We start from the raw sequence: 27,765 nt of genomic DNA on the forward strand, positions 1-27,765 counted from the left end.
TCCCTGGCTCAGTACAATGTACATGAGTTCTACAGGTCTGATCATGAGGAGACAGGAAAATTTCCGAAGTAAAGCATATGGCATTTTTCTAAATTACTTTCAAAAATCAGAGTGATTTTTGAAATCACTAAACATTCTTCCACCCTTCAGAGATTTTCATTTCCATATACAGAAGTCTGATGTTTAAATGAGGTCAACTAAAAGGGCAGTCTACAACTTGCAAACTTTCTAACAATTTGCCAAACTGTTCAATTGATACAGTATTGTGTAGTACACACCTGGGAATTAAATTTGAAACTTAGGAGATACACAGATTTATGGATTATCAAACAGCTCTGGACTTTCAAGAGGTGTTGCAGTAGCTCTTCCCTATTTTTTTTTTTCAGCTGGAGTTACTGAGGCATTCAGCAGTTTAGGAGTCAGTTTTAGAAGCATGCCCAAGAGCAAGCATGCAAAATGTGATCTAGTAAAGTAACTTTCCAGATGTTCTTATCTAAAAATGTGTGGTTAATTGCTGAAATAAATTTCTGAGTGTATGCAACTTCTATTCTGCTTCCCATTCCTCTCAACACAGCTAACTTCTATTTACTTTTGACAAATTTCCAGAAACAAAGCATTTTCTTCATTTAGCTTTCCCATTTGTGAGACTGCAAATTCTGTCTTTATTTGATTCACAATCCATTATGTAAAAAATCAGTCTTACATAGACTCAAAATTTGTTTGGTTGGAGCTTGTATGCATTGCCTTGTCCTTTCACTGTCCACCTCTGACAAGTCTGGCTCTGGATTACCTGGACCCTCCCATTACTTGCAAAGAGAAGTAAAAGCCTGCTCCCACCCACCTTCCAAATCATGTCATCTTACTGCTGAGCAGGCCCAGTTTCCTCAGCCTCTCCTCATATATCATGGTCTGTAGGCTCCTGGCTATCCTGATAATTCTCCACTGGGGTCACCTCAGCCAGCCAGCCAGCCAGCCTCCTTTCCCCAGTAGTTTCAAGTTGGACACAGACACAGTCACAAAAGTGCAAAACAATCATCTCCTCCCACGACCTGCTGGCCACAATCTTGCTAAAGCAACCCAAATGCAGTTGGCCTTTTTCACCACATTGTCAAACAGCAGGACTCTCCGATTTTTTATTCATAGAATTATAGAATTGTTTGAGTTGGAAGGGACCTATAAAGGTCATCTAGTCCAACTTTCCTGCAATGAACAGGGACACCTACAGCTAGATACAGTTGCTCAGAACCTGGTCTAGCCTGACTCTGAATGTTTCCAGGAACAGGGCATCATCCACCTCTCCAGACAACCTGTTCCAGTGCTTCATGACCCTTGTCATAAAAAAACCTTGTTCTTACATCCAATCTTAATCTCCTCTCTTTCAGTTTGAAATAAATTCCTCATGTTCTATCACAACAGACCCTGCTAAAGAGTATGTCTCCTTCTTTCTATATGTTTCTTTCAATGTTTCTATGTTCATACTAGATAGCTCAACTCTGCTTCCACTTCCATACTTGCACACTTTCTGGCATATTACAACAGACTGATCTTCAGCTTTTACAAAGCTGCTCTTGAAGATCAATCAGCTCTCATGGCTCCTTAGACCTGCAGGACAGTCTCTGTTGCATCCCTTTGGCACCCTCAACAGACTTAGTGCCCTGACACTCTCCTCACAGGCCATGTTTTCTACAGTCCCTGCTGGACCCCCTACAGTTTTTCCACAGCTCTCAAGTAGTGAGAGTGTGGAAGAGGTCCCAAGCGCAACACAACATTTCAGATCACCAGTACCAAGCATAATGTTCTCCTTGTGTACTCAAACACACAGTTTACTTTATTCACAATAGCAGAATACTGTTAGCTTATATTCACTTTCATGTCCAAATCCAATTAGAAAAAATAAGAAATGTAGCAACAGAAAACATAGAGAGAGCATTAAAATTATTAGTCTGTACTAGCCAAGGGTAAGTTGCTTCACAACAAAACATTAATGTTGCAAAATAATACCTTTAAGACTGACTTGAATTCTCCTTTTTGTGGCAGAACTCTTATGTCTTAAGTTAAACACTTCACACAATGTTTTTAATGGACAGTCACTGTTTTCATACTCAGTATAGGACTGATAATACAATTTTTATCACTATTTAAATACAATGGAAGTCAAGAAGATCCTGGCTTTGAATGCATAAATTGATAGACAATGGTAAGTATGTTGTGAAACTCAATGCTGGCTACCTCATCTGCAGAGAATATGTTCCTTCTCTTATTGCCATATTGCAGGAAATATCTGCCCTAAAGATATGTGAATCATCCCTTTGTGTGAAGGTCATGCTTCTCAACACTGGAAATTCTAATACAAGAAAAATGATGTTTTTCTTTTCATTAGTCCCTTAATTTTCGGAAGCTACAAAACAATTTTACCTATGATTTTCTAAAAGGAATTAGCCAGATAGACACACACGACATTGGGATTTCATTCCAAACACTTATGCTTAAACATAGCTCCAACTTACTGAAAAGAAAATCAGATCATGGTAAGTGTAGGGCAACTTTAAAAAATATTATCAGTAATGTCTGATATGTCAATAATGCACAAGCATCTATTTGCAAGTCCTAGCCTTCCTACGGTATTCCACCTCTGAAGAGGAGTAAAAGATAAAAATTGAAGAGTGCAAGAAGCAGTGCTTCCCTCACCTCATTCTGCTGAGAGCATGAGGCTCATATATCAGATTCCTGAATCTGTATATGTGGTGGCTGCAAAGACCCTGCACAGTTCTGAGACTGAGACAACTGCTCTTAATGTAAAGTAACACCGGCAGGCACATCTGTGCCACTGTACCTCATGTCCTTTCTCTTGTGAGTTGATAGTAAAGTTGTTGTATTACGCAAGTTCAAAACTGGATATGCCATTCAAATACAATTTAGGTATATACCAGAGAGCTGGCAAAAAGGATGTTGAAAGTGAAATATAGAAAGACTTTTTTTTTTTTTTTTTTTACCTTGGAACCAGTAAGACCAGGTATGCCAGGAGCACCCACTAAGCCAGTGTCCCCCTGAAATAGAATGTATATAACCATCATTTTTTCAGACCTAAGTCATGACTAAGCTAAAATAAGAGAGGAAATAATAAATCACCAGAACATTTGGAGATGCATTACTTCTCATCCTTTCTGTACAGAAGCATTTAATTGATTTCTAGAGTCATTTATATCTGTTGTCTTGGTTTTGGTTAAAATACATTTCATTTCCAAAATATTGGGCATTTAAAATCACAGGTGACTGTTCTGACAATGAAAAGATTATGTTGTTAAATTACTACCTCTTCTACCTCTTGTTTTACAAAAGCACTGTAATTCCACTGTACAGCTGTTACAGTGGTAAAAATCTTCCTCCTCAAATAACTTTCCTCATGCACTGCTCATGAAAACTAAGAATTTGATTTGGATTTTTAAATTCAATTCAAGAGACTGCATGCTTAGGAGTTGCGTTACTAACAAGCACCCTGTTCATCAGAAATGTTTTTAAAAGGCAACCGTTAATGTTTTTAAAAGGCAACTGCTCAATGCCATCTTCAGATGCTGACTTACATCTATGTTAGCAGAAAACAAAGCTAACAAGCTGAAAAAAGACCCAAACAGAAACAAGTACAGTCAAAAACCTAGTAATATTGCATTTAGAATTAGAATTGAAATTAGCTCAACCATTTCCTTCTCTATTCCTTCTTAGCAAAGCTTGTTAGACAGTTACAGACCTAGTGAGAACCAGGCTACACCACTGAAAGCTAAGAACTAATCTCCATTTACAGAACCATGACAACGTGCCACAGTGAAGTACATTGGTCTCAATAAATCTTAAGTTCTTAACCTAAGTTCTGTTAGATAAATTCATCCACACTCCTACGACTTCATGTGGGAGCTTAGATGTCTTATTAAAGGAATCTAAAATCAAATGCTTTCTCCATTCCATTCACGGGCCTTAATTCCTTGACAGAAGTTTCCCTGAGTAACTTGTATACCACCCAAACAGTTTTTTAGCCAAGCCAGAGCTCAGTAACAAAAAGTTTTGAAAGTTCACTTGTTTGATTCCAAGCCAAGTGTAAGATAAATGCCTCACAGACACAAACAAAAACAGAGACAAAGAAAAACCTCCAATCTCTCCGAACAATACAAAGAGCCAATAAAAGAACAATTACTCATCAAAATGATACAAGTAATGAAGCAAATAGATACAAAGCACCCATGACATGTAATAATAAAAATAGAGCTTAAAATAGATTGTTAAAAATGTCTTTTTTCTAATTCCACACATGGCACGATATCCAACATCTTTCTTACATCTCCTCTCTGTAAAAACAGATGCTAGCATGACGGGGAAAAAATCAAATTAATATTCACAAGTAATCCTTTTTCCTTCATTTTCTCCACATTCACAAAAAGAATATGTGATTTCAAAAACATTCCTTGCAGTCTACTAGTTACCAGATAATATTTCATCTTCACTATCACATGGGATCACTATAAACTAGATGAAAAATCACATATTAACTGCTTTTTTCTTTGCTTGTTTTTTATGAACACAAGGCATAGATGTTTTGTCTTGCACTGTTTAATCAGTGTTCTACAAATTATTATCCCTTCAACACAATAATACACAAATAATCTTTCATATGATCAGTACTGATTTTTACTAAATCTAAAATGATTGATGTTGTAGCTGCTTTAACTATTTTGGAAACCTGCAGTGTACATATAATGAGGGTTCTCAGTGTGTGGATGCCCCATCCCTGGAGGCATTCAAGGCCAGGCTGGATGTGGCTCTGGGAAGCCTAGTCTGGTGGTTGGCAACCCTGCACATAGCAAGGGTGTTAAAACTAGATGATCATTATGGCCCTTATCAATCCAGGCCACTCTATGATTCTATGATTCTATGTATTTATGATTTACTGATACTGCAGTTTTTACCTGCATTTCAACCCCCTATAAAATTAAGGATACAGTTTCTAACTGAAGGCTTTCAAGATACAAGAAGCTGCCTAATGGCTATCTGCTTAGCAACTATCCTAGAATGCATGCTATTTTTATAAGCATTTTTATACCTTGACTTCCACATTTTGCTATTTTACCCTATTAAAAAAGACTTTCAAATAAATAAAAAAGTAAAAATGAGAGGCTACTCTAACATGCAAGTAACAAATACACTTAATACAGTTCAGATATCTGTACTACACAACAGTATGCAAAAATGAATTAGGTACCACATTAACTAAGAACAAAAAAATAATTGAGAAAAATTTGTATCACTGACTCAGAATGTGTTTTTCTATTTAAAACTTTTTAGGCATTAGCACAGTTTATCGCGTCAAATATATTAGAACTTTGTAAGATTTTCCTCATGGCTGGAGAAGACAATCACTTTAAAATATTTTTGATACATATTTTATGTAAAGGATTCTGCTAAAATAAAAAGCAAACAGGCAGATGTTTCCTCAGCAGGAGGAATAAGCAGCTTTTCTTTTACATTTACTGGGGCACTACAAGGAGCTTGATTTACAGAATAAACTTGCTACTTCAGAGTTACTAGCAAGGAAACTAATCTTAACAGAAGTAAAATCAGGATGGTTAAGTGGTACTCACTCTTTTGATAATTTATGGGTATGTGCCTTCCGTTACCCTGAGTATGCCCGACCCTTGGAATAATCTAATAGTCTGGTGTTTTAAAATGAGGACAACTATTTTTAGTATTGCAGAAATGGAGCGGAATGTTCAACAATGTACTATCACAAGGCTCTATCAACATCCTTCCCCTCGTAACAAGTACAGAGCGAGTCAAGAGCCACCAACAGGGTCAGACTTTTCCCTTTAATAAATTAACAGTCTCACACCAATTACACTCCATTAGATGACATGTTCCTTAACCTACTGGAATACTTCCTTGTTTCTCTAAGCAGGCTCACGTTAATGGTTAGAACCACCTGGTAAAATATTAATTATTTAAAAACATATTCAGTTGATATATGCAGGAGTCACCCTGTGAAACTTCAGGAATGGTTACATCAGGAAGCTTGTGCTAAATATTATGACACCTTGGTTTCACTGCATCTACCGATCCTGCGTTCCTGCTTGGCCCCTTCTGAACTAACAAATGCTAAGCACTGATAGGCTACGAAGGCCCTAATGGAAGGCCCATATTTCCTTCATGCAAACTGAATCCATGTAAGCAAGTGTGAGATTCTCCCTTAAAATAATCTCATGAAGAAGGGGCTCAGACAATTAATTTCCTTTCCTCTGTTCTACGTCCTCAGCAATCTCAGCACAGCAGGTACTCCACAGTTCGGCCAAGGGAGTGAGGGTTGGTCAGGGGGATTGTGTGTCCTCGTCTCCCATTGAGCAGGGATCCTGTGGCTTTTCTATGCAGCTGCTCAAGAGATGGCCAAATGAAAACAGCCTGACTAGAATGACATAACCTGAGTTCAAGAGGCATTAATTTTCCTCATTTCCAGCCCTTCCTGTCTTTGGGACAAGTCTGATATCCAGCCATTCAGGCACCCAGAAGTTAACATACTGCAAATTAGACATTTAAAATTTAGGCCTCAGTTCTTGGCACACAAACTAATGAATGAGCAGGTAGAGGCAGCTCAGAGCTACAGAAAATATGACCATGGGCCCCCTTACTCCAGACTGCACTTTCTAGTTGGCTTTAATTCCTTTTTAATTTTCTATTAGCATGTGCTGACAGTGTACAACTACCACAATGTCTATATCTGAATACATAAAAGCACGCATATTTTACAAATAAATCAGAGTCAGAGGTTTGTTTGCTCCACAAACTGTTTTCACACACGAGAATTCAGAGTTCTGAAAATCCCAAGATAAAAGGACTATCCCACTTATTTCCATGCATTGTAATACAACTGTAGGCCTGTACATTACCATTCATTTTCTTTAAGAAATTGAGAAGAAACTGCCCAAAACCATTATGATGGATGTGAAGGAGAAGTTTTTATACCAACAGAAGTATCATCTGAAGCAGACTCAACCATCAGTAGATGCCCTTTATGCTTTTGACAAATACAAGTGATATTCACTGTCATCACACGTCCTTAGAGAAGTGACAGCTGCCTTTATCTTCTTGACATTCCCCATCAAGAACTGACTCCTCGGTCCTGAAGGCAGGCTACCAGTCCCCATTCCTAAATGCCACTGATTTCAAGGACAGAAATGGAATGCAAGGAACTTAACAATAAAATAGAGGAGAAAAATGAAGGTAGAATGTATTACCAGCACGTAACCAGGACCTTGGGTGGTTTACATTTAGTTCACAGCTGTGCCACAGTTCTACGCAACTTCCAACAGGTGATTTACAACTTATCCTCCTTCTCTCACTCAGTATTTTTAGGATGAAATTCCATAGTATCTGCAGTGCTCTCTGAGGCAGTGATAGTGGAGCCTTGCAAACGAGCAGGAAGTTCCACACAGTGTCAAAGAGCAGCAGAATAGGGCAGCTTCTCCTTATTCTGCCTCACTGTGTTCTACAGCCTGGTGGGTTTTTACCATTTTTATTTCTCTCCTTTTCAGACTGCATCTAATGACCCAACTAACTCCTTTTTAAAAGGCCCATCACTCCGTTACATTTCTTAGGTAAGAAGGGTCAGAAGCACACTGCGATTTATGACTGATAAAAGTGAGTAGTGTTCAATATATTTTCACACTGTTATTTAAAAATGCATGAACTGAACATGATCTTGATAACAATCCAGCTCAGCTGACCTGTGACATCATACAGACAGCATGAAGAAAATGCAGATAAAAGCATGACAAAATTTTCTGTGGAGTACTGAGAATAAGAAAATAGGTTTCTGCCTGCAGAATGTTCTGAAAGATTCATAAGGTCTTACAGTTGATAACAGTTCAGATAATTAAGTCCAGCTTGCTAGATATATCAATCATCTGAAACAAGACAATAGAAAAGAGAACCTGAAGTGATCTTATACTCATGGACAACTGATTGATTTTATAACTACATTTTTTCCTTTACAGTGGGTCAGTCAAAAGAAAAATTGCCTGGACTTATACACCAGCTATTGATTTATTGTTAACTCAGCCATAACACAGCCTGAAAACAAATCTAAACCCTATTAAATTTTCAAAAGAACTGGAAATCCATCTAATTGACCTTGCTGAAGTAATATTTGAAATGCAATAATGTTAAGTGTCAGATAAAATGCATGTTCCAATATTAATGAATCACTGAGCTCTGTTTAAAATACAATTTATTATGACTATTATATTTACTATAATATCTGGTGCACTGAGTTTATATTAGGAAGGTAAACTACATTAGTCAACCTCTTAAATATCTGAGACCATTCTTTACTGTAGGAAATTTCATACTCATTTCCATAACCTGAAGATTCAGGAGACAAATTCTGAGCAGGTACAAATGTCAGTTTACAGTAATACAGGCGTATCTCACAGACCATTAGCCACCATTAAGACTAACATCTAACAGTGCAGCAATGAAATGCAAAAAAAGCAGCACAAAACTAGGGATTTAAGGTGTATCAAAAATAAATAGCATATAGACTGAAATTTTTAATCTAAGTGTTAACTCAGATCAGTGTTTGTTCTGAAGAACCACACTGGTGTGCTTGTGTAGCTACAAATGTCCTGGCAACTACTGAGTTCGAGTCAAGGCTTCCATCTTTCCATTTACACTCAGAAGTGCAATACTTTCTTAAGAAATCTCTCCCCTTTTGGCATTTAATATATTGTGGAGATGGACTAGTATTTGGATTAAGAGGTTATACAGCCAACTTGGAATTCCAGCAGTTAGTTTTCCATCTGTGAATCCAGGTATCAACCAACCTAATTTCAGCATACAAGCTCAAGGGAGCTGCTTTCTAAAGATTAGTCCAGGTATACCCTCCTGCTATCAGTTCTGTGCATCTCTGTAGGGAACAGCAGTATCTCAGCCCAGTAAAGTTGTCTATTCTCCTTTCAAAATGTTTTCTTGATCACTTGGACGCTTATTAGCCCAATGCTATGCCTGGGATGCTTGACAGGAAGAAGGTAGTCCACTGCCCAAGGGACATGGGTTCTCTGCATAATCATTCCTAAAAAAACCATTGTTTATTTAGAGGACCAATATTGCTCTGACAGCCATTTCTCCCGCTACATTCCTTTCCCATTCTTCTGAAGTTCAGAAGTACTGCCAGCACACAATATTCTACAATGTGATATTTCTCCTGGCTATTTCACAACACTGGCATTATAACCTCATCACTGCAAAAGCCAGAATTTTTGTATTTTTGTTTACAGTTCCTGACATCTCATCTTCCACCTCACTGATTTGATACTGGAAAAGAAAAATAGAAGCAAAACAAACCAAAACAAACTGGTCATAATCACTGTTACATTACACATCCTACTGCCTAAGGTTCTGAGAGTTCACATGATCAAAGATGATTTATAAGTGCATCTCGATACTCTACTATTTCCAGTGTTGGTTTTGCTGGAAGAGTTGCTTGTTATCAAGGCAGCAATTGAAAAGCGTCATAAAGATCATCATTTTTTCCACTAACTGTTATAAAAAAAATCAAAACACCTTAAAGCAAATTAAAAAAAAAAAAAAAAAAAAGAAACACCATTGAATCAATCTCTCCTCAGTTACACAGAGTCCAGCTACATAGCTTACAATAAAATCAGTAAGAAATAGTGCTGTACACTTTTTATTCCTGTCTGTTAAGTATTTTCTGACCTTTGCTCTTCCCTCAAAGCCTTGGTTGTCTCTCTCACTGCTGCACACCCTTCTAGACCAGGAATTTCTCTTACTCCAGGCTCGTGCAACACTCCATACAAGAAAGTCCCAAGGCTTTCTCATGTTAAGGGAAGAGACATAAACACAGCGTGTAACAGCCATACTCTGCAAGTTTGGCATTCTTCTTTCATACCTTCTCTTTGACAGAATTTTCATTGTAACAAATGGACAGCTAAATAAACATTTCTGGAGATCTTATTGCCAATAGCTATAAAGAAAACATGCATCTTCCGCATGTAAAGGTAGCAGGTTACAACTAATAAAGTTAGTTTTCCTCCATTTGGTTTCTGAGGCCGATGAACTAAAGCGTACCGCTTTAGTAATCATCATTTGTAAAGAAAAACAGAACTGCCATTCAAGACAGAATAGTGAAAGGAGCGTAAAATCTTAACAAAAAGCATCAGCTGACTAGATTCTGAGTATCCATGAAAAATATCCATCCTGTGTGAGATACTTGTTAAACACGAATCAAACACCTGTCAGCCATCTGGGCTGCGTGTGTCACTGCTGAGCCAGCTGCAGAAAAATACCCTGCGCCAGTTGCTTTACTTAGCACGGCCTGGGAACAAGAATCCATTAGACAGAAAGTCAACAGTGGAATTAGCAGCACTTTTTCTTTTAGTGCCCTTCCACTTACTTGTTTGACTTCTTACGTTTCTATTTTTGGGAGCCTCATGCCAGAGCAACAGTGCTGACTGCTGATTAGACACGACTTGGCACAGCCTCAGCACATCACGTTGATTTGATCGATTCAGACTTGAAACAAGCAGCATGAACCTGGGGTGTTGATAAATATTGGCTAGCAATGGGAATTTAAGAAGTACATCCTGTTCTTCTGTCCCTGCGAATGATTTTGCTGTACGAAGAAAAGAGTTTGCATATCCAACAATGAATGAAAAAAGCAACTTACATGGAATTTGGAATATAAAACTTACATTATAACTTCTATGTTTTTGGGGGGTGAATAAGTATATTTGCTGATGTTAAAATTTCAAATCTCAGCTGGATTTAAAATAATTATATTACTAATGTACCTCTCTAATAGTTATACCTCTCTAATAGTTAATAAGTCACTAGTTATAACAGCAAATAACGCTATCTATGAGGGCCACTCTGAAAGTAATGCCTCCTATTTTATTATGTAGGTCCATAACATCAGAGGTGGATGTTGGAGGTATGGCACTAGAGGTTGAACCTTCCCAACAATATTCCATTACGTTTTGTTGCCGTAGAACAGACGGCAGCAGATGGACAGTCTGACAAAATGGTGTCTACATAGAAATGTGTTAAGAAGCAAAGGTATCTCACTGAATTCCACCATGTAGAAAAAAATTGTACCCATTGATATTCATCGATGCCTGCTGAGCATTTACGGAGACCAAACAGTGAATGAGAAAACAGTGAGGTGGTAGGTGGTGCGTTTCAGCAGTGGCGACAGCGATGTGAAAGACAAGCCATATTTCAGACGGCCATGCACAGCTGTCACACCATGAAATGAAGAGCATCTCAATCAGCCCATCTGCACAAATTGACTAATGGTGGTGACTACACTGCAAAATAGCATTTTGTAGTTGAGAATTTTCTCTGTCAAATAGTGTTATTGCTATTGTGCTCTTTGTTTCTGTTGTAGTTGTCAAGGAAATGAATAGGAGGCACTATTTTTGGAACTACCTATGTATAACCTCCATACAGTTTGTACTACATACAAATTTTCTACTACGTGGGGTTACCAATTTTTAGTGATGTTTTTTAATTTAATGTACAACTTGCAATTGTTGATAATTAGGGAGATTTTTTGTATATATATAAGTAATTACATTAACATAAATTATTTGTTTCTAAATTGTCCTAATTAATATAGAACAATAATTCATTGAGTTTAAAAGGTTATATTCGGTGAACTTCCCTAATTCCTCAAATGGAAATAAACACAACTAAGCAATATATGTCAGAAAAGTTGTACAGCGCTGCAGTACAGAGTGAAAGTTCCTTCCTGCCCAATTAGTCTCCTGCAACACTCTGCTGCCAACGTTTGTGATTTTAAGACTTGTAATAGCTGGTATTTGTCTCACAGTCTTAATTTTTTTTTTTTATGAGATGTAAACAGACAAGAATAATAGTTTTAAAATTTCAGATTTCTACTTGGATCTGAGTGAAAAGAAAATCACGAAAATGCAACGCTGTATACTGCAAGAAACCTCACAAAAAGAGCCCATTAAATATAATTTATGAAACAATGGAAGAAAAATCCTCAAACCATCCCCCCATTTCAAGCCCACAAGGCCTCGACTCAGACTTTTCAAAAGCAGTTAAGAATACCAGAGCCAGGCAGACTCAAAGCTGCAGTATTCATGAATCTCTGATTAAGGCACAAAGAGCTGTATTTAAACACTGCATTATTTAACAACTGCATTATTTTTTACTTCCATGTTATGTAACAAACTAACAAAAGCCTCTTCTACATGGCAGCATGCCATGGGCCCTATTGCTCCCAGCAGCCCAGACCCCTCAAAATGGATGGTGACCTTTGGTTTCTTTGGCCACACCTCATGTAACAATAGCAGTCACTGCATGCAGAGACCATGTGGTTGGCCACGTTTCTCTGGTTATAATCATTTCCCTTCAAATACCAGAGGGGCTCCTCACCCCTCTCCTCTTATCTCACGACAGCGACATGAGCATATCATTTTGATGCCGAGCAACGCGAGCATTAGCATTTGGTTTCCAAAATACACTTGTACTTTTGTCCTGCTGAGACCAGTCTAATTCCGAGATAAACTATGAGAGGGCAGAAGACAGTGCCACAGCTTAGCTAATGGACCAAAGCACCTTTCTCCTCAAGACACTATGATTCTTCAGTGATAAATGAAGTTTGTGCTCACCAAGGGCATGCACCTGAGTACAGTAGTCTCTAGCACTGTTCCATCCAGAATGGAAGCAGCAACCAAGTAAGCAGGGAAGCTGCACCCTCCACCAAGAACCAGGCCATGCCGCTGCCTCTGAACTGCAGCAACTGAAAAACCAGGGAGCTCAACAGTTCCTGGAGCTGGGAACTGCAAAAATCACCTAATAAGGCAAAATCAGTCAGTACAGCAGACAGCGCTCTGGAATCAAATTTATGATCAAAGGCTATTCAAAACATATCCTTGTAATGTTAAAGAGAGAGCAGAGCAGAGAAGCAAGAAACAGAAACGCTGAAGCAATGAAACAAATTCTGGAAAAGTTAGTGGTCTGAAGCATGATTTTTAGAGAGCCTATTCACACATCAGATAGCTATAGAGAGCTACTCTTTTCACATACATCCATGTCTTAAAATTAGGTGTGCATTAAATATACACAAAGACATCACTGAAATCACAAAAGAAACACACACCAAATTTGTTGTTGCAATACATGAGATCCAGTTGCCTGCTTTCTGGCGGCCAGCAGCTCTCAAAGCGCAAGGTTTTAATATAGTGGTAATAAAGTTTCTTCTTTTTTCTGTAACATTTACATGTTAGCTCACTTTATAAAATTTCCACCTTGTTTCCTAGCTAAATGTTGTTTCAGCTTTATACTATTAGAGCTCATGATTCTCCTCCTACTTCGAAAATGTTCCTGATTTATCTAGTAGTTACACTCTTCACTCTTTGTTGGAGACTGCAGAGTAAAGCAACAGAGGGATTTTTCAAAGACTTTCTAAGTGGTACAATTTATCACCATACCTGATCTAAAAACGTTGAAATGTAACTGATTAGCATTGAAAGGAGCTTAGAAATTAGATGACACTGAGTAACCAAGAGACAAATTGAATACGATGTTTTCAAGCAGTACCTGTCTAATACTCCTTATACATTTCTGTAAGCTTTGTCAGGGATGCTGACGAACTACTTTGGAAATATCCTAACCTTGGTCAAGACTCTATACAGCACATGAACCGTGAAAGACACTCTGTCTAGAGATCTTTCAAGACAGCTGCAAGGGAAAGATTGTTTTACTGAATGCTCAACACCAATGTCTCTTTAGATTTGCATGCTTGCATGAGTGAGATGCTCTGGGAGCATATGCTGAAAAGGCATCATATGCATGACTCTTCTACAAAGTCAAAAGCCCTGCAAAATTCTGGACAGAATCTAGCTAGATCAATGGGAAACATGGGTCAATGGTCACAAGGATCTTAACGATGACAGAATTTGATTTGGATGTACATTTAACAAGTGTCCACTGTACAGGAGGCATTTGAATAAAGCCCTTATTAACACACTGCAAAAGGATATTCAAACAATTATTACAAAGGATAATTAAAAATTTTACAAGAATAAAATGATCAGTGTTTCATTTCAGTCAGTTAAAACACAAGATTGTACATTATTAGTGAACTTGAGAAAACTGAAATTATAAACACCCAAATCCATTAAATGAGAAAGAAAAATCACAAACATTATATATTCTAGTCCTGTTGTCTTCTAGCTCATAAAATTTGTAAGTTTGCATATACTGTTGGCGATCATCACAAATACATGCAAGTGCAAAAAAAAAAAAAAAAGAACAATTATTTTGTGGATACCTACTGCACAGTTTCACGTGAACCAAATCTCATCTTCATGACTCTTACTTACACAGTTGGTAGAGCTCTTGAAATGTACTTTTAGTTCTCTTCTGTGGTCTGACTTTGAATATAAATCTAAGTTGTGTGATGATAAACATTGTTTTTATTCATATAAGCATTTCTTTCTCCTTTTAGTCTGTCTAAACTGTTTATTTTACTAGTATACTGTGGGAGTACCCACACAGTGCAGAAGCAAAAGCACAGCATATTGAATATTTCACTGCTTCTACAGGCTTAGTGTGCAAAACCAGCTATTCTGAAGAGCTTACTTAAAACAATAAATATTTTAGGATGTCTGTTCATAAACCAGATTGGAAAAAATAGTGTCAAAAAAACCCCAAACTAAACCAAGCAACTCCAATAACAACAAACAACACAAAAGAAAAGCTAAGTCACTAAAAAGTCAGGTATTAAAAATGAGTAGAGTCACAAGCATTTCAAAAAATGTAGTTTAACAAACATATGTATATCATCACCAACACCTATACCAAAAGAAAGCAATTACCATAGAAGCTTGGCTAAAGGGAAGCAGGCAAAAACAAATTTTGTTTGGTAAGTCATCTGAATGCTCTGATTTACATTTTTGGATACTTCAGTTTTATTCTTAAAAATGTAGTGTCTGAGAAAGAAGGAAAAGTATTTCCATAATAGAAATAGACAGGCAAATATGGAATGGTCAAGAATAGAGTCAATTACTCATCTCCAGCAGCTTAAATCCTTTGTGACACGCTGCCATCAGCACTTCTCAGAAATCTAAAAGCCTTTTGCCTAGAAGGACCTGTAACATACATACCTCCCAAAGGCCACTTTGTACCAGAGTGGCAGTCTCTCTCTCAGAATTGCTTTGCTTCCCCCTTTTTTTTTTTTCTTTAAGGCTTGAATACTTCATCTTCCAATCATGGTTCAAAGCATACAACTTTAAGTTATCAGACTATTTGGAAATGTACTACAGAAGATAAAAGGAGGATTCAACACATAGTATGCTCAGTGCAGTCTGCTCATCTACTGAAATGGAAGAGGAGGGAGACTAAACCTGTTCTCTTCCAACACAAAAAGCATTGCAGTGAAGTTGACCATGCCTATCTCTATCCATTTCCCAGTACACGATCCTGCCCAAATGGAATATGTATGTACTTCCATCACTGAAGTAAAGGAGAAGCGAGTGGGTTTCACCAACAGGAAAGTTCTCTCACAATTTCATTTTGACAGGAACACTAGGAAAATAATTAGTGGTGTTTTTTTTAAAATGGGAGTATTTTCCAGAAAACGTATCAGCATTGCTCAGATTACATCAGTGGTGTAACCCAGCAAACACAGATGCTGCATAAAGACCATTCTTAACAGCAGAGCTAGCACTTCTTGCTATAATGAGGTTAGTCTAACTGCTAGAGCAGGGTTGCTTAATTTGAGGAACCTGATGTGAATCAGATAAACAATTGTCATCCTACATCTTATAGCACTCCAATCACCTCATGGGGACAGATTTAACTTCAGCACATTTACTCTCAGGTCATGGAGCCAGCACTCTGGCTGCAATCCAATTGCACTTAATAGCTTCAGAAATATATCCAAAGAAAATTTCACTTGCTAATTGCCAAAGAATAAAGTACTCTAACACACTGCTGCCTTGACAGGTGTTTGCAGACTTTGTTGAACACCTTCAAACCAGCCAAGGCATAAGAGTCTCTCTCACACACAGTGATTCTGATTTACCACAATCCAGTTCTTATATCATGACCAGGCAGATACACTGAAGAATTTTCCCCAGGAGGCCAAGCAGCAAATTAGTCCTGACAGCAGGAAGGGGATCACAAAAATGTATTCCATATCTTCTGTTAGCCTACAAATTAAGCCATTTTCCATAGGAGAACTACTGCCCTCCTATTTCTTAGGATTATAAACAAATAGAGACCACAAAGTTCTCTCCCCTGATGCTTTTAAGAATTCCTTCTGTTGCCCTCAGTAAGTAAGACCTTCTATTTCAAGAATATATCTCAGGAAAGTTCCCTGAAAAAGGATAGGAAGAAGAAGAAAAGATAGTTTCACATCAAACAGTGAGTCATATTTGTGATGTTGTCTGTGATCTACTGTTCTACTGTGTCGTGATTTTGAGGGCCTGAGGTAAGGCTCCCCAGGGATTGCATTTGACCCTTGAGTCTCTAGGCTAGGCATCATTCCCGTCAGGCTGACTGTTTCTACCCTGAAGGGAGGTGACACGACAGGCATGTCGTGGTGTGGGATGCTGTCAGCCAAGGGGAAGCCTGTTTTTCAATTTGGCAGCTTACAAAAAATTGCAATAGAAAAGCAAAAATTGCAGAACTGCCTGACCAGACATATGTTTTTTTTTTTTTTTTTTTTTCAGAAAAGTGGTGTTAATGTTATTCTTACACTACCCTGAAGTCATCAGGTCTTAAACTTTGTTCTCTGTGCTAGCCAGCAGCAGGCCCAACCTCTCAAATGGCAGAACCTCCTAGCAATCTATGCCATTTTGATCTGCAACTATTACATAGTCCAACTGCTGCAAAACCACTGCAGCATTCAGGCAAATCGGGAAGTGTTCTGGTTATCTGAAGGGCCACCTGCAAATTATTGTCAGCTATAACCTGTTCTGCATATGACAAATAGTCAAACGCTGCATTTGAAGAGAGACTGAAGATGTATGAAGTACACAGTCTATTTTCATGCCTCAGATCCTTTCAGGTTCAGGTCATGTATACAGAGCAAGCCTTATAGACTTCCCTAGAAAATCTGCAAACTTCTCACTGTCTACGTAGATTTTTAAAGAGAAGCATATGACCATAGAACACTTCCCTAGCAGGTAATAAAGTACATTGGATTATTCTAACTTTAGACAGTCCTACTATGATGGGTAGATTTGAGCTAATGATTTCTACCAAAACAGGCCTCTAATATTCCAGTTCATCTCAGTCTAAGGTAAATTTCCAGAATAGGACATGTGGATTAAGCAGCAAGATTAAGATTTGCCATGTATTTATTCTCTGAACCTTTCACCTGGGAAAGAAGTTTTAACAACACAATATTGCAATGACAGTTTTGGGTGCCCTTTTCTCTCTGAAGCATCAAACAGCATTTACATATAGAACAGTGGTATCATTTTTTTTTCCCCTAAAACATAAAAATGGCTATAGTCAAACAAAATCACATCTTTGCCAACAGAAAACACATACTGAGAGGTGTAAGAAAGGGATAAATAGTGCTAATTCCTGAGAATGTTCATGTTCCTTCAGCATTCCAAAATCTGCACCTCCCCTTCCAGAAATATAGGAGGTGCTTTTGTACAGAAATCTCACAGGATTTTTCTTCCTTCACCTTGTTTAGGTGTTTTTGAATCTATATATATTTCTATCATCCAGAACATCCCAGAAAAAAAGGAGCTCAAAAGTAACAGACACAGATTCAGATAGTACATCAACTGAGAGAGAGACTGGTTAACACCAGTCACAACAGACACAATACCAGGAAACAAAGTGATTTTACCTCCAGAAAGGAGTTAATAATACCATGCTGTATTACTCTGAGCAGAGATCACAACTCAGACTAACATAACCTGGGCACCTTTGTCTCAGTTTCTTTATCTAGCTATGCATGTACAAAATAAATATATTTTTAAACAGCTTTTGGCCGTGTCAATTTTGGATTCCACAGAAGTTCATTTTTGATTTGCAACAACAATATGGCTTTAATGTAATCTGGATTAAGAGTCATACTGTTCAGGAGAAGTACACTGCCTCAGTATTAAACATGATCCCAGTGCTGAGCCTCATGTAAACTAACAGGAGCTTTTGGATTTGGCCTGACAGTGACTCTACAAGGTGCTAAGAAAAAACAACAACAACAACAAAAAACCCACCCAAACAGTATTAACCATGGAAACTGCAATAATAACTGTTCTGGTTTCAGCTGGGACAAAGTTGATTTTTCTTCATAATGTCTGGTATGATGCTATGTTTTGACTTTAGGGGAAAAACAAAGTTGATAACACACTGATGTTTTAGCTGCTGCTGTGCAGTGGCTTCACAGAGCCAAGGATGCTTCAGTTTCTCAGCTTCTCGTACTGTCTGCCAGTGAGAGGGGGGAACAAGGAGGTGAGGGGGGCCAGAACCAGGACAGATGACCTAAGGTAGGCAAAGGAATATTCCATATGACTTCACGTGAAAAAACTTGAAAAGCTGTGGGGAGTTGGCTGGGCAGGTAGCTGTTGCTTGGGGATTGGCTGGGCATCAGCTGTCAGGTGGTGAGCAATTGCACTGCGCATCACTTGTTTTGTATACGTATGTTACTATTACCGTTACCATTATTTTTTCCCTTCCTTTTCTGTCTTAGTATATCGTTTTTCTCTCAACCCATAAGTTCTACTTTTTTGTTCCCCCCCACCCCCCCCCAGTTCTCTCCCCCATCCCACTGCGAGGGGGAAGTGAGAGAATGACTTTGTGGTGCTCAAGTGCCTGCCAGGTTAAACCATAGCAATAACTTGTATTGCAAAAGCAACGTTGCTTGCTAATTTTAAAGAAAGTCACCATCAAAGAAGGAGCAACAGAAAGAGATGAGGAAAAACACAACTTCATTACAGATCAATCACAGTCAATCCACTGTTTTGCAATATCTCTTCCCATTAGTTCACATGTGGGAGCACAGTAAAATAAAAGCTGTCTAGCTGGATCAAATCAAAAGTTTCTCTTTTCAAGTATGTGACTACAATTGTGGCAACAACAGAAGCCCATAGAAAAGTATAACAACATGGTAATCATGGAGACTTCTCCAGGGAGCTCCCCAGTCTTCAGCAATTTGGAGCCTAGAACTTTCAGAGAAGCAGTGGTGTCTGTTAGACACCCTCCAGGGATATTTATTTTACCAACTTTAATCGACTTTCAAGCGATTTCAGTCCTCCTGCAGAGCTCCAATTTTAATCATGCTATATGAAGAATCCCTTTCTATCCTTTCCAAACTTTCTATCAAATAATTTAATGTTCTAGTTCTCACACTGAAAGAGGATGAAAAAAAATCCTATTAATCTTTTGTTCCACCCATAATTTTACAGAGTCTAGAATGTAACAATTTTCACCTCAGTTGTGCCTTTTTCAAACTGAAGTCATCATTTTCATGCCTTAATTGGAAGATGCCCAATGCTCTTGATCACTTTGATGCCTCCTGTAAACCTTTTCCAGTGCTACTAAATCCACTTTGAGATGAGGGAACCAGAACTACATGCACAGATTTATGTATACAATTTTATTAATAGCAGTGAATTTAAGATGTTTTTTTTGTTCCTCATTCTCTTCCTAATCTTTTCTAAATTCCATTTGTTTATTTGACTAGTACTTAACAGTGAGTGTATGTTTTCATTGACCTCTAATTTCAAGATCACTTTCATGACCAATAAAAGCCAGTCCAGCATCCAATATTAAATACATAAATTTTGGCTTGTTTTTCCTCCCCATCACTTAACTATTAATTTCACTGAGTTTTACATGCTGCTTTATGACTCAGTTCCTCAACATTGCAAGGTTCTTTGAAGATCTTTGCAGCCTGCTCTCCACTTTTCTACCATACTTAAAATAATGTATTTGCTGCTGATGCTAATTCATCTCTTTTCTAATATCATATACTAGCTCTCATTTTTTAACAAAAATAAAGTTTAAGAAAAAAATTGAAAGTAAAAGTGAAAGAGTTTCATAATTCTCTATCCTATTATTAACAGATTTAAAACTTCACGGTTGAGGTGAAACTCTTAATTGTTTCAGTGCTTAGAAATCTGGCTAATGGCTAAATAAACCAAATTAAGAGCATTACTGAAATACTGGACTTATCACGGTAATAGCAGCCTTAAAGAAGAATACATGTTTATAGTACTGAAAGCACAGAAACTTGAAGTGTGAGACGAAAAAGAGCCTAGATTGACAGAACTGAGGGATGAGGGCTAATGATGATGTTTGATACCACTGGAAAACCTACAAGTAAAAAAACCCCAACAAACACAAAGCCACCAGTGCAACGGACTAAAATGTGTTTCTGGAAAAATTCACTCATTTATATATTAAGTGGCTTTCAGTTACTAACTGGAACAACAACAACAAAAAATCACAAGAGGCCAAATCACTGTCATCTCCAGCAACTCACTGTTTCCTTAACATTCTTGAGGGCTGTCATGATAGTGGAATGTTAGTCTAGTGGACTTGCTCTAATACAGGTAACTAGCTACAAACTCAGTAAATCTGTGTAACTACCTTAAATCAGACAAAATGAATGGGTAACATCCTGAAGTGAAACTTACCCTCTTGAATACTCAGGCAGGCTGATAAGCTTTTTTAGCCACAGCTACTCCTAAGTCTCTGCTTAGATGTCAGTGGTGTTTATCTCAAAGCTCTATCAAGAGGCCTGCTGAGAGCACAAGAGCTCTTTTCTGGGCTTGAATCCACAGCCTGCACAGTTCAACAAATTGTCAGGGAGTATGGGTGGCAGACATTCTGCTTTGCTCTGCTTCCTCTCCAAGGCACATGTGTTAAGAAAAGAACAGGGCAGGCTTATCTGAGAAGCGCAGCAGCAAGAGTTGGAGACCAGGTTAGGCCAGGTGTCCCCCAAGCCACCTGGACAGGAAGAAAATACCTTTACTGTGGGGCAGCTAAGAGGAAGTTCAGCTTCTGGTATCACCACCTGCTGTGGCCTGTGTGTCTTCACAGAGATCCAGTCAAGCTGGCCTATCTTCTCCTCCACCTCTCTGTGTGCTGGTTATGAGAGAGAATCTCTTTCCTGTTCTGCCAACTGGATGGGTTCCCCTTGGTTATGTATATTCCTATTCCCATCTTCTAGAAAAAAGATGAGCACATCTGCAGAAAATACTATAAACCAGAGTGGCTTTTTCTGTGTAAAAAAAAAATACGGCAGTGTACGAGACAGAAATTAGCTGCCTAACAATAGAAATATTCTGTCCTCACTTTTCCGTAAATAATTACAGATAAGTCACTGTCATAGTGAACTCTTCCCAGTGAGTCAAATTACATGTTTACACACACAAACGTACCTTTTCACCAGGAAGACCAGCAGCACCATCCTGACCTTTTGCACCCATCTCACCCTAAAAAATAAATTATTCAGTTAGAAGTTTTAAAGATCGTTGACTACTACTGAGATCATATCTTACTCAACATAAAAGTATCTCTTACCACTACAGGCATGTTATGTCATACTTAGTAATATCAAGGCTGTAGAAGATACCATACATGTAACGCTAAAATCAGAAAAAAATTACATTTTAGAATACTTATAACGTCAATTAAGACAAATACTTGCAAGTGCATGTTTCTATAAAGAAACCTAACTCTGCTGATTTCAAAGGAGTTCATTGTGATGACAGAGGTAGGCAAGGCAGGCACAAATTCACTGGGTTGAATGCATTCAATTCTGAGAAAGCACATGTAAATAGGGAGTTACTCACACGCACATAGTATTTTTAAAAGACACTTTGAAATCAGTTACTTTCTCCCTCCGTCACTCCCTCAAAGAAACCAAAACCCAAACTGCAAGAAATCTGTCAGAAAATTTTAGTTTTAAGAGACATTCCTGACTGAAAAAGAGAGGTATAGAAGGTTCCAGCAGCTGCAAATTAAACAATAAATCTTAAAAATGATTGAAGCAAATATTGAACAAATAAATTTTGCTCAAGAATGTAAAGTATAAGGGTATGAAGTTTAAAATCAAAGTCAAGTGGACAATAGAGGATGACAGCAAGAGCACTCTATCACAATAAATATAAATGTATCATGATCTTTACAAATAGGATGCACATCCAGGGGATTCTTAAATCAGCAGTCCAACAGAAAGGCTTTGTCTGGACCACAGCAGACATGTCCTGTGCTCTCTGCAGCCTATGGGTATTTTCAACCTGTGCAAGTGCTTTGATTGCTATGGGATGTACAATTGTCCCAAAATGCACAGGAGAAACATTATAGCACGCACAAGAGAACTGCATCCCAGCAGCCTGGTCTCTATTCTGAGAGCAAGGAAGGCAGGTTCCTAGCCAGATGACCATTCCTGAAATTTTATGTGAGACCATCACTGTGTAAAGTGCCCGACTGTTTCTTATCTGACAACCTACGTATATCCATTAGGTTTAAAGTGATTTTAATTAATGTAGGCATGGTACAATTACATCAGCTAGTGTCAACGGTTTATGGGCGTTTGGCCCGGTTCCATGACAAAGGGGACGGGGGAACCACGGGCTCACGCCCCGGGAAAAGGGAAAAGGGAAAAAGGGTAAGGAGATGGCCCTGAGAGCAAAGGATAGCGGCAACAATCTGAGGAGAAACAAACTAATTTACTAAATAAGATATCGGAATGCAAAACAACACACTATAATACAATATAATTACAATTTAAGCTGATAAATCCAATACAGAGAGAGAGAATGTCCAAAGTCAAGGTAGGCCTTACTCTACTACCGACGATAAGATGGCTGGAGAGCGAGGTGCTGCCAGGACAACAGACGGGCGGAAAAAGGGCCGAGGTCTCGTGATCTGCAAGTTTTTACCTTTTCCCTCTGGCCGGAAATGGTAACAGAGGAGCAAAGTACCTTGGGGACTGTAGTAGTCCTTCTCTTCTGAGAACCAGGTATATCCACTACATGATGTTACGATGTGGAATACCAATAACCAAAAATCATAAAACCATGACAGCTAGGTATCTTAGAACCCACTCTCAGAACAACCACTGCTGTAAAGCTTAAAGAAAACACCACCACACAGACACAAAAAAAGAACCACTAAAAACAAAAACCTGAAAGTTTCATAAGATTGGCAAGGCCCTAAAGCATACAGTAACAGTGTTTGCTGCATCCCAGACCAGCCATTATTAACCGCTTACTCCATGCTAAAAGGAGGATTTATAGTATGTGTTTTCCTCACCGTTCCCTTTAGACTGCCCTCAGCAGCTGCTGACTCAGCACAGCATACTCTGAAGAGCTGAGCTCTCTCCCATGCTCCACGCAGGGAGCCTATGGAAGAAACTCAGGGCCCTTGGACTGCAATCTAAGGTTCCGAGTATTCACTATTTTTGCACCTAGCCTCAAGGAAAATAAAAAATAAACAATCTGAGTGCTATAGGTCACCCTTAGTTATAACCTTTATCTGAAAGCAGAATGATGTGCTCCAATGACTGTCACTGTAAGCGTGTAACAAGTTCACAGAATCATGGAATGGTTTGGGTTGGAAGGGACCTCTAAGATCATCTAGTTCCAACTCCCCTGCTACAGGCAGGGACACCTCCCTCTAGACCAGGTTGCTCAAAGCCCCATCCAGCCTGGTCTTGAATGCCTCCAGGGAGGGGGCATTCACAGCCTCACTGGGCAAGCTGTTCTAGTGCCTCACCACCCTCACAGTGAAGCATTTCTTCCTAATATCTAGTCTAATTCTACCCTCTTCTGGTTTAAAACCATTTCCCCTCATCCTGTCACTACCTGCCCTTATAAAAAGTCCCTCCTCAGCTTTCCTGTAGGCCACTTTCAGGTACTGGAAGGCCACCATAAGGTCCCCATGAAATCTTCTCTTCTCCTGGCTGAAGAGCCCCAACTCTCTCAGCCTGTCCTTATAGGGGAGGTGCTCCAGCCCTGTGATCATCTTCACAGCCTTCCTCTGGACCTGCTCCAATAGCTCCATGTCATTCTTGTGTTGGAGCCCCAGAACTGGATGCAGTAATACTCTAATGTATTAATGCAACAACCATTGTTGCTACTTCTGACCATACCTATACCTTGCCTTCCATTTTAAATTTCTAAAATCTATTCACAGAAACCACCATAAAGAAACTACTTCTGCACAGCCTGACTCAAATCTTCTCTGTTTATAGCAGCTGCTCAGCAGACCACCAGACATGAGCTCCACCTGGTGCAGAGCACCATTCCAGCCTCTGATTTGAAGCCACTGATCAGGAAGAGTCATGTTATGGAGGAGCATATGAGCCATTTTTCATGTCCTATTTTTTTCAAATATTGGTGTGGTCTTTAATATAGGTATGCTAAATTATTCTGGCTCAAAAGTAGAAAAAGACGTATGTGTATGTTGCTCTCATATTAGTAGTGAGTCATGCTAGGGGCAGGAGTGCTCCTTAGTTACCTTGGCTTATCACCCACAGAGTGACTGCCTTATCTATTCACACTCTGATCCCTTAAGCCACTTGCAAGTATTTTAAGAGACCAGAACATTCAATAGTGTATTTTTATATACTGTGTAGGCAAAAATTACACAGCCTGCTACATGACTGGAAGCCTTTAGCTTTATAGCTAACCACGCTATGTTTACATTTCTATTTCATTAAGTGCAAATGGATTCCTTGCCTTGAAGACAATAATTTTCCATGGCAAATTAGATCATTAAGATATGCCTCTAACTTATAACCATGGTTTTAATAACTGCACTCCAGTTTTTCATGCTTTTGTTCAACGAGTTTGAAGATCACACACTGCATTTTGTATTGCCAACAAGAGAGTTCCCACAGCAGAATGACAGAATAAAAAAAAGGGCACATGCATTTCTAAGTGCTTTTGGCCTGTTTCTGCATAATAGACTTTTCTTTTGCTAATGCAGATGTTGAAGTGCTTCACAAAAGTGAACATGCATCATTTTCTCTCTCATATAACAAATCCCGAAGGTATAGAAATGAGAATTAAAAACAGGGTCCCAGACTACCACGTCTACATCTATCCCTAAATAAATCTTTTTTTATGACTTAGCAAGAGCATACCAACATGCTGCAATTAAGCTTTATAAGTTTATGTACTTAAACTATTAAGAAAGAATAAAAACTTACATTTGCTTAGAACTACCAAAATTAACAGAAATACAGGCTGGTAGCCATGCAAACTAATAGTATAATGCTGGTATTATAGATTATGAAGTATGCTCAGCATACTAATATTCAAGGGTAGTACAGTGAGCTGTAAGTCTACTGTTAAGAATTTCTGCTAAAAGTAGCATTGAAAATTCTTTCAACAGAGCACAAGTTACTTAGTGAATAAAATATTTAAGCCATAGCACATTTTCTAGAATGTAACATCTTACAAACAATAGGATGGCTATTATACTTTTGACAGGGTTTATTTTGGTGAACTCTAGCAGACAGTGGAAATTCAGCAGCCTCAGCCCAACACACACACAAATGTTTCTGTCAGCTTTCCATAAAGCCAAGCCAAGCCAAATTCTTAAAAAATGATTGCAAACATGCTCCTTTCCAATGATACCAATCAGCTGTCTATCTGAAGTAGAACCAATTCAGCACATCTGAGGCCATCTGCGGTACTAAAATTGTGATTATTTTATTACACTGGTGATTCAGAATTTCAAAAGCACTTGACCTTTATATTTTTGTGCCATTCAGCTATTATTCAATGCTCCCACTGAACTCAAAATCATATGCGAGTAGCAAACACAAAATACAGTACCTTTATCATACACTACTGCTGTAGAGTTTTATACAGCAAAGACAGCAAAAAATCAAATGGAGTAATAGAGAGAATTACAGAGGCAATTTAGTTAACAAATTACAGTCCTTTCCCTTTTTCAAATAAAAAACAAAAAGCTTTAAGACATTATTTTATTTAAACACATAAATTTGTAATTTAAGAGACCAAATAATTTCAAATACATTTACATTGTGATATGGAGTGGGATTAACATGACACTTTGATACTGAATCTAGAAAACAAGGAATTTTGAGAGGAGGAAAATATTCTCAGCAGTGTTCTGATCTTCCCAGGTTGAGATTTTAATACTAAAATAAAAGCAAATGCATTTAAAAAATAGAAAGAATGACACAAATGTGGCCTAGAGCACATAATGCTACAGTATTGTTCTTGTCAACAACAAGAACACATTAGTTCAGATTAAATGAAGAGCCTATATCAGTTCTCAAAAGACTCCTTAGCCAAAGTTTTGTAAGACTCGATAAGAAAAATTAGCTTTCCTGGATTTCATTTCTGCATAAAGAATGCAGGCCAGTAGCATCAGAAATATCCAGGTAAGAAAATATTTATTATTATCTAGAAACAAATATCAGCACACTCAAGAGAGTTGTTACCAGTAGGTAGTGTACTGTAGACAGTGACTTCCAAAAGTGATAAAGAGAAAGGCAAAGGGTGTAACATAAAGAATGAAACCTCTATACTTCATCTGCCGTCTGTGTAATTAATGTCAAAGGTAGTCCCTGTAAGAAATTACATAAGATAGAAAGTATTAAAATTTAGTTGCAAGACAGATAAACAGTTCTTATGATCGTAAATTGTTATAGAAGTACTGGAACTTGGAAACTATCAACTCATTAGGAACTTCTAGTTGATGTGTAGAATCAACTCAGATTCAGAGATGCTGACAAAGATGAGGAAGAAAACTTATCCCAAAGAGTAGCTTGAGCAGAGTTATTGGACCAGGTGATGTCCAAAGGTCCCTTCTAACCTCAGTGATTCTGTGAATGAACTGGGAAAGTTTTCTTTCTGTGGCATCACTCTAGTGTTTCCCTGGCACCCATGTAGAAGCTAGATTCCTCAGTGGAATTCCTAGCTGTGCGCTGACCTGGCAGCGAGGCTTGAGCCCTGTTTTGCTGGTTATCTCCTGCAATGGGGCCCAGTGACTGCTGTTATTCTTCTTTAGCTTCAGCTCTGGGGAGAAGATAACAGGTCTCTACTCCCTGGGCACCTCAGAGTGCTGAGTACTCATTACCACATTCTCCACTTCTCTTGAGGAAGACATGAACTGCCATCGTTAGGATTCAGATGAATACTAGAATGATGTACACAATAATAAAGAAAAGAGGTGAACATGTAAGACTTTTTCTAAGAAAACAATTTAAACTGTATTAGTAATTGTTTTTTTCATATCAGTTAGATAATTTGGACTATTAGACAGTTAAAACATTAAGTAGGACTGCCAAAAGATTCTACTGTCTGTAGATGTTTAGTATTTTCTTCTGCCCATTACAAGATTCAAATTTACCAAGTACTCAGACTTTGGGAAAATCGTTTTGTTATCACTGACAGCCAGTCATATTTTGCCCAACAAATTTTTCTTTTTCCTGCATTCCAGCCTCCAAGTCCCTCAGTCTATCAATAACCTCTGCAATGAAAATCAGACAAGAAATGAAGTATCCTGAAGACTGTAATGCAATAGATATGTCTTAGATGGAAACAGATAAACCTGGGTTATGAGAAAGGATAGACTGAAGAAAGGAAAACTAGTGAAGATAACAGGCAGCAAGAGCAGTCAGACACCTTATTTGTTCTCCAGAAGTTCATTTTCCTAATCATTCTATTACCAATATTTTCTTATGCATAAATTTAGTGCATAAATCTATTTCTATCAAGCCCA

At 38.3% G+C, this 27,765-nt stretch overlaps 1 protein-coding gene across 6 annotated transcripts in view; it reads right to left on the reverse strand.

Moving 5' to 3' along the window:
• COL19A1 (collagen type XIX alpha 1 chain) overlaps window positions 1–27,765 on the reverse strand; it is a 195,941-nt gene that overhangs the window by 122,294 nt on the left and 45,882 nt on the right. For 5 of the 6 annotated variants that reach the window (XM_021391914.1, XM_021391915.1, XM_021391916.1 and 2 more), the window contains exons 10-11: window positions 21,438–21,491; window positions 2,994–3,047 (exon numbers count right to left, since the gene is read on the reverse strand). In XM_021391914.1, coding sequence (XP_021247589.1) covers window positions 2,994–3,047; window positions 21,438–21,491 — 108 coding nt within the window. The remainder of the gene's footprint in view (window positions 1–2,993; window positions 3,048–21,437; window positions 21,492–27,765) is intronic. The other variant, XM_021391917.1, reaches the window with a different exon arrangement.

The sequence above is a fragment of the Numida meleagris genome, chromosome 3 (assembly GCF_002078875.1).
Source record: "Numida meleagris isolate 19003 breed g44 Domestic line chromosome 3, NumMel1.0, whole genome shotgun sequence".
Lineage (NCBI taxonomy): Eukaryota > Metazoa > Chordata > Aves > Galliformes > Numididae > Numida > Numida meleagris.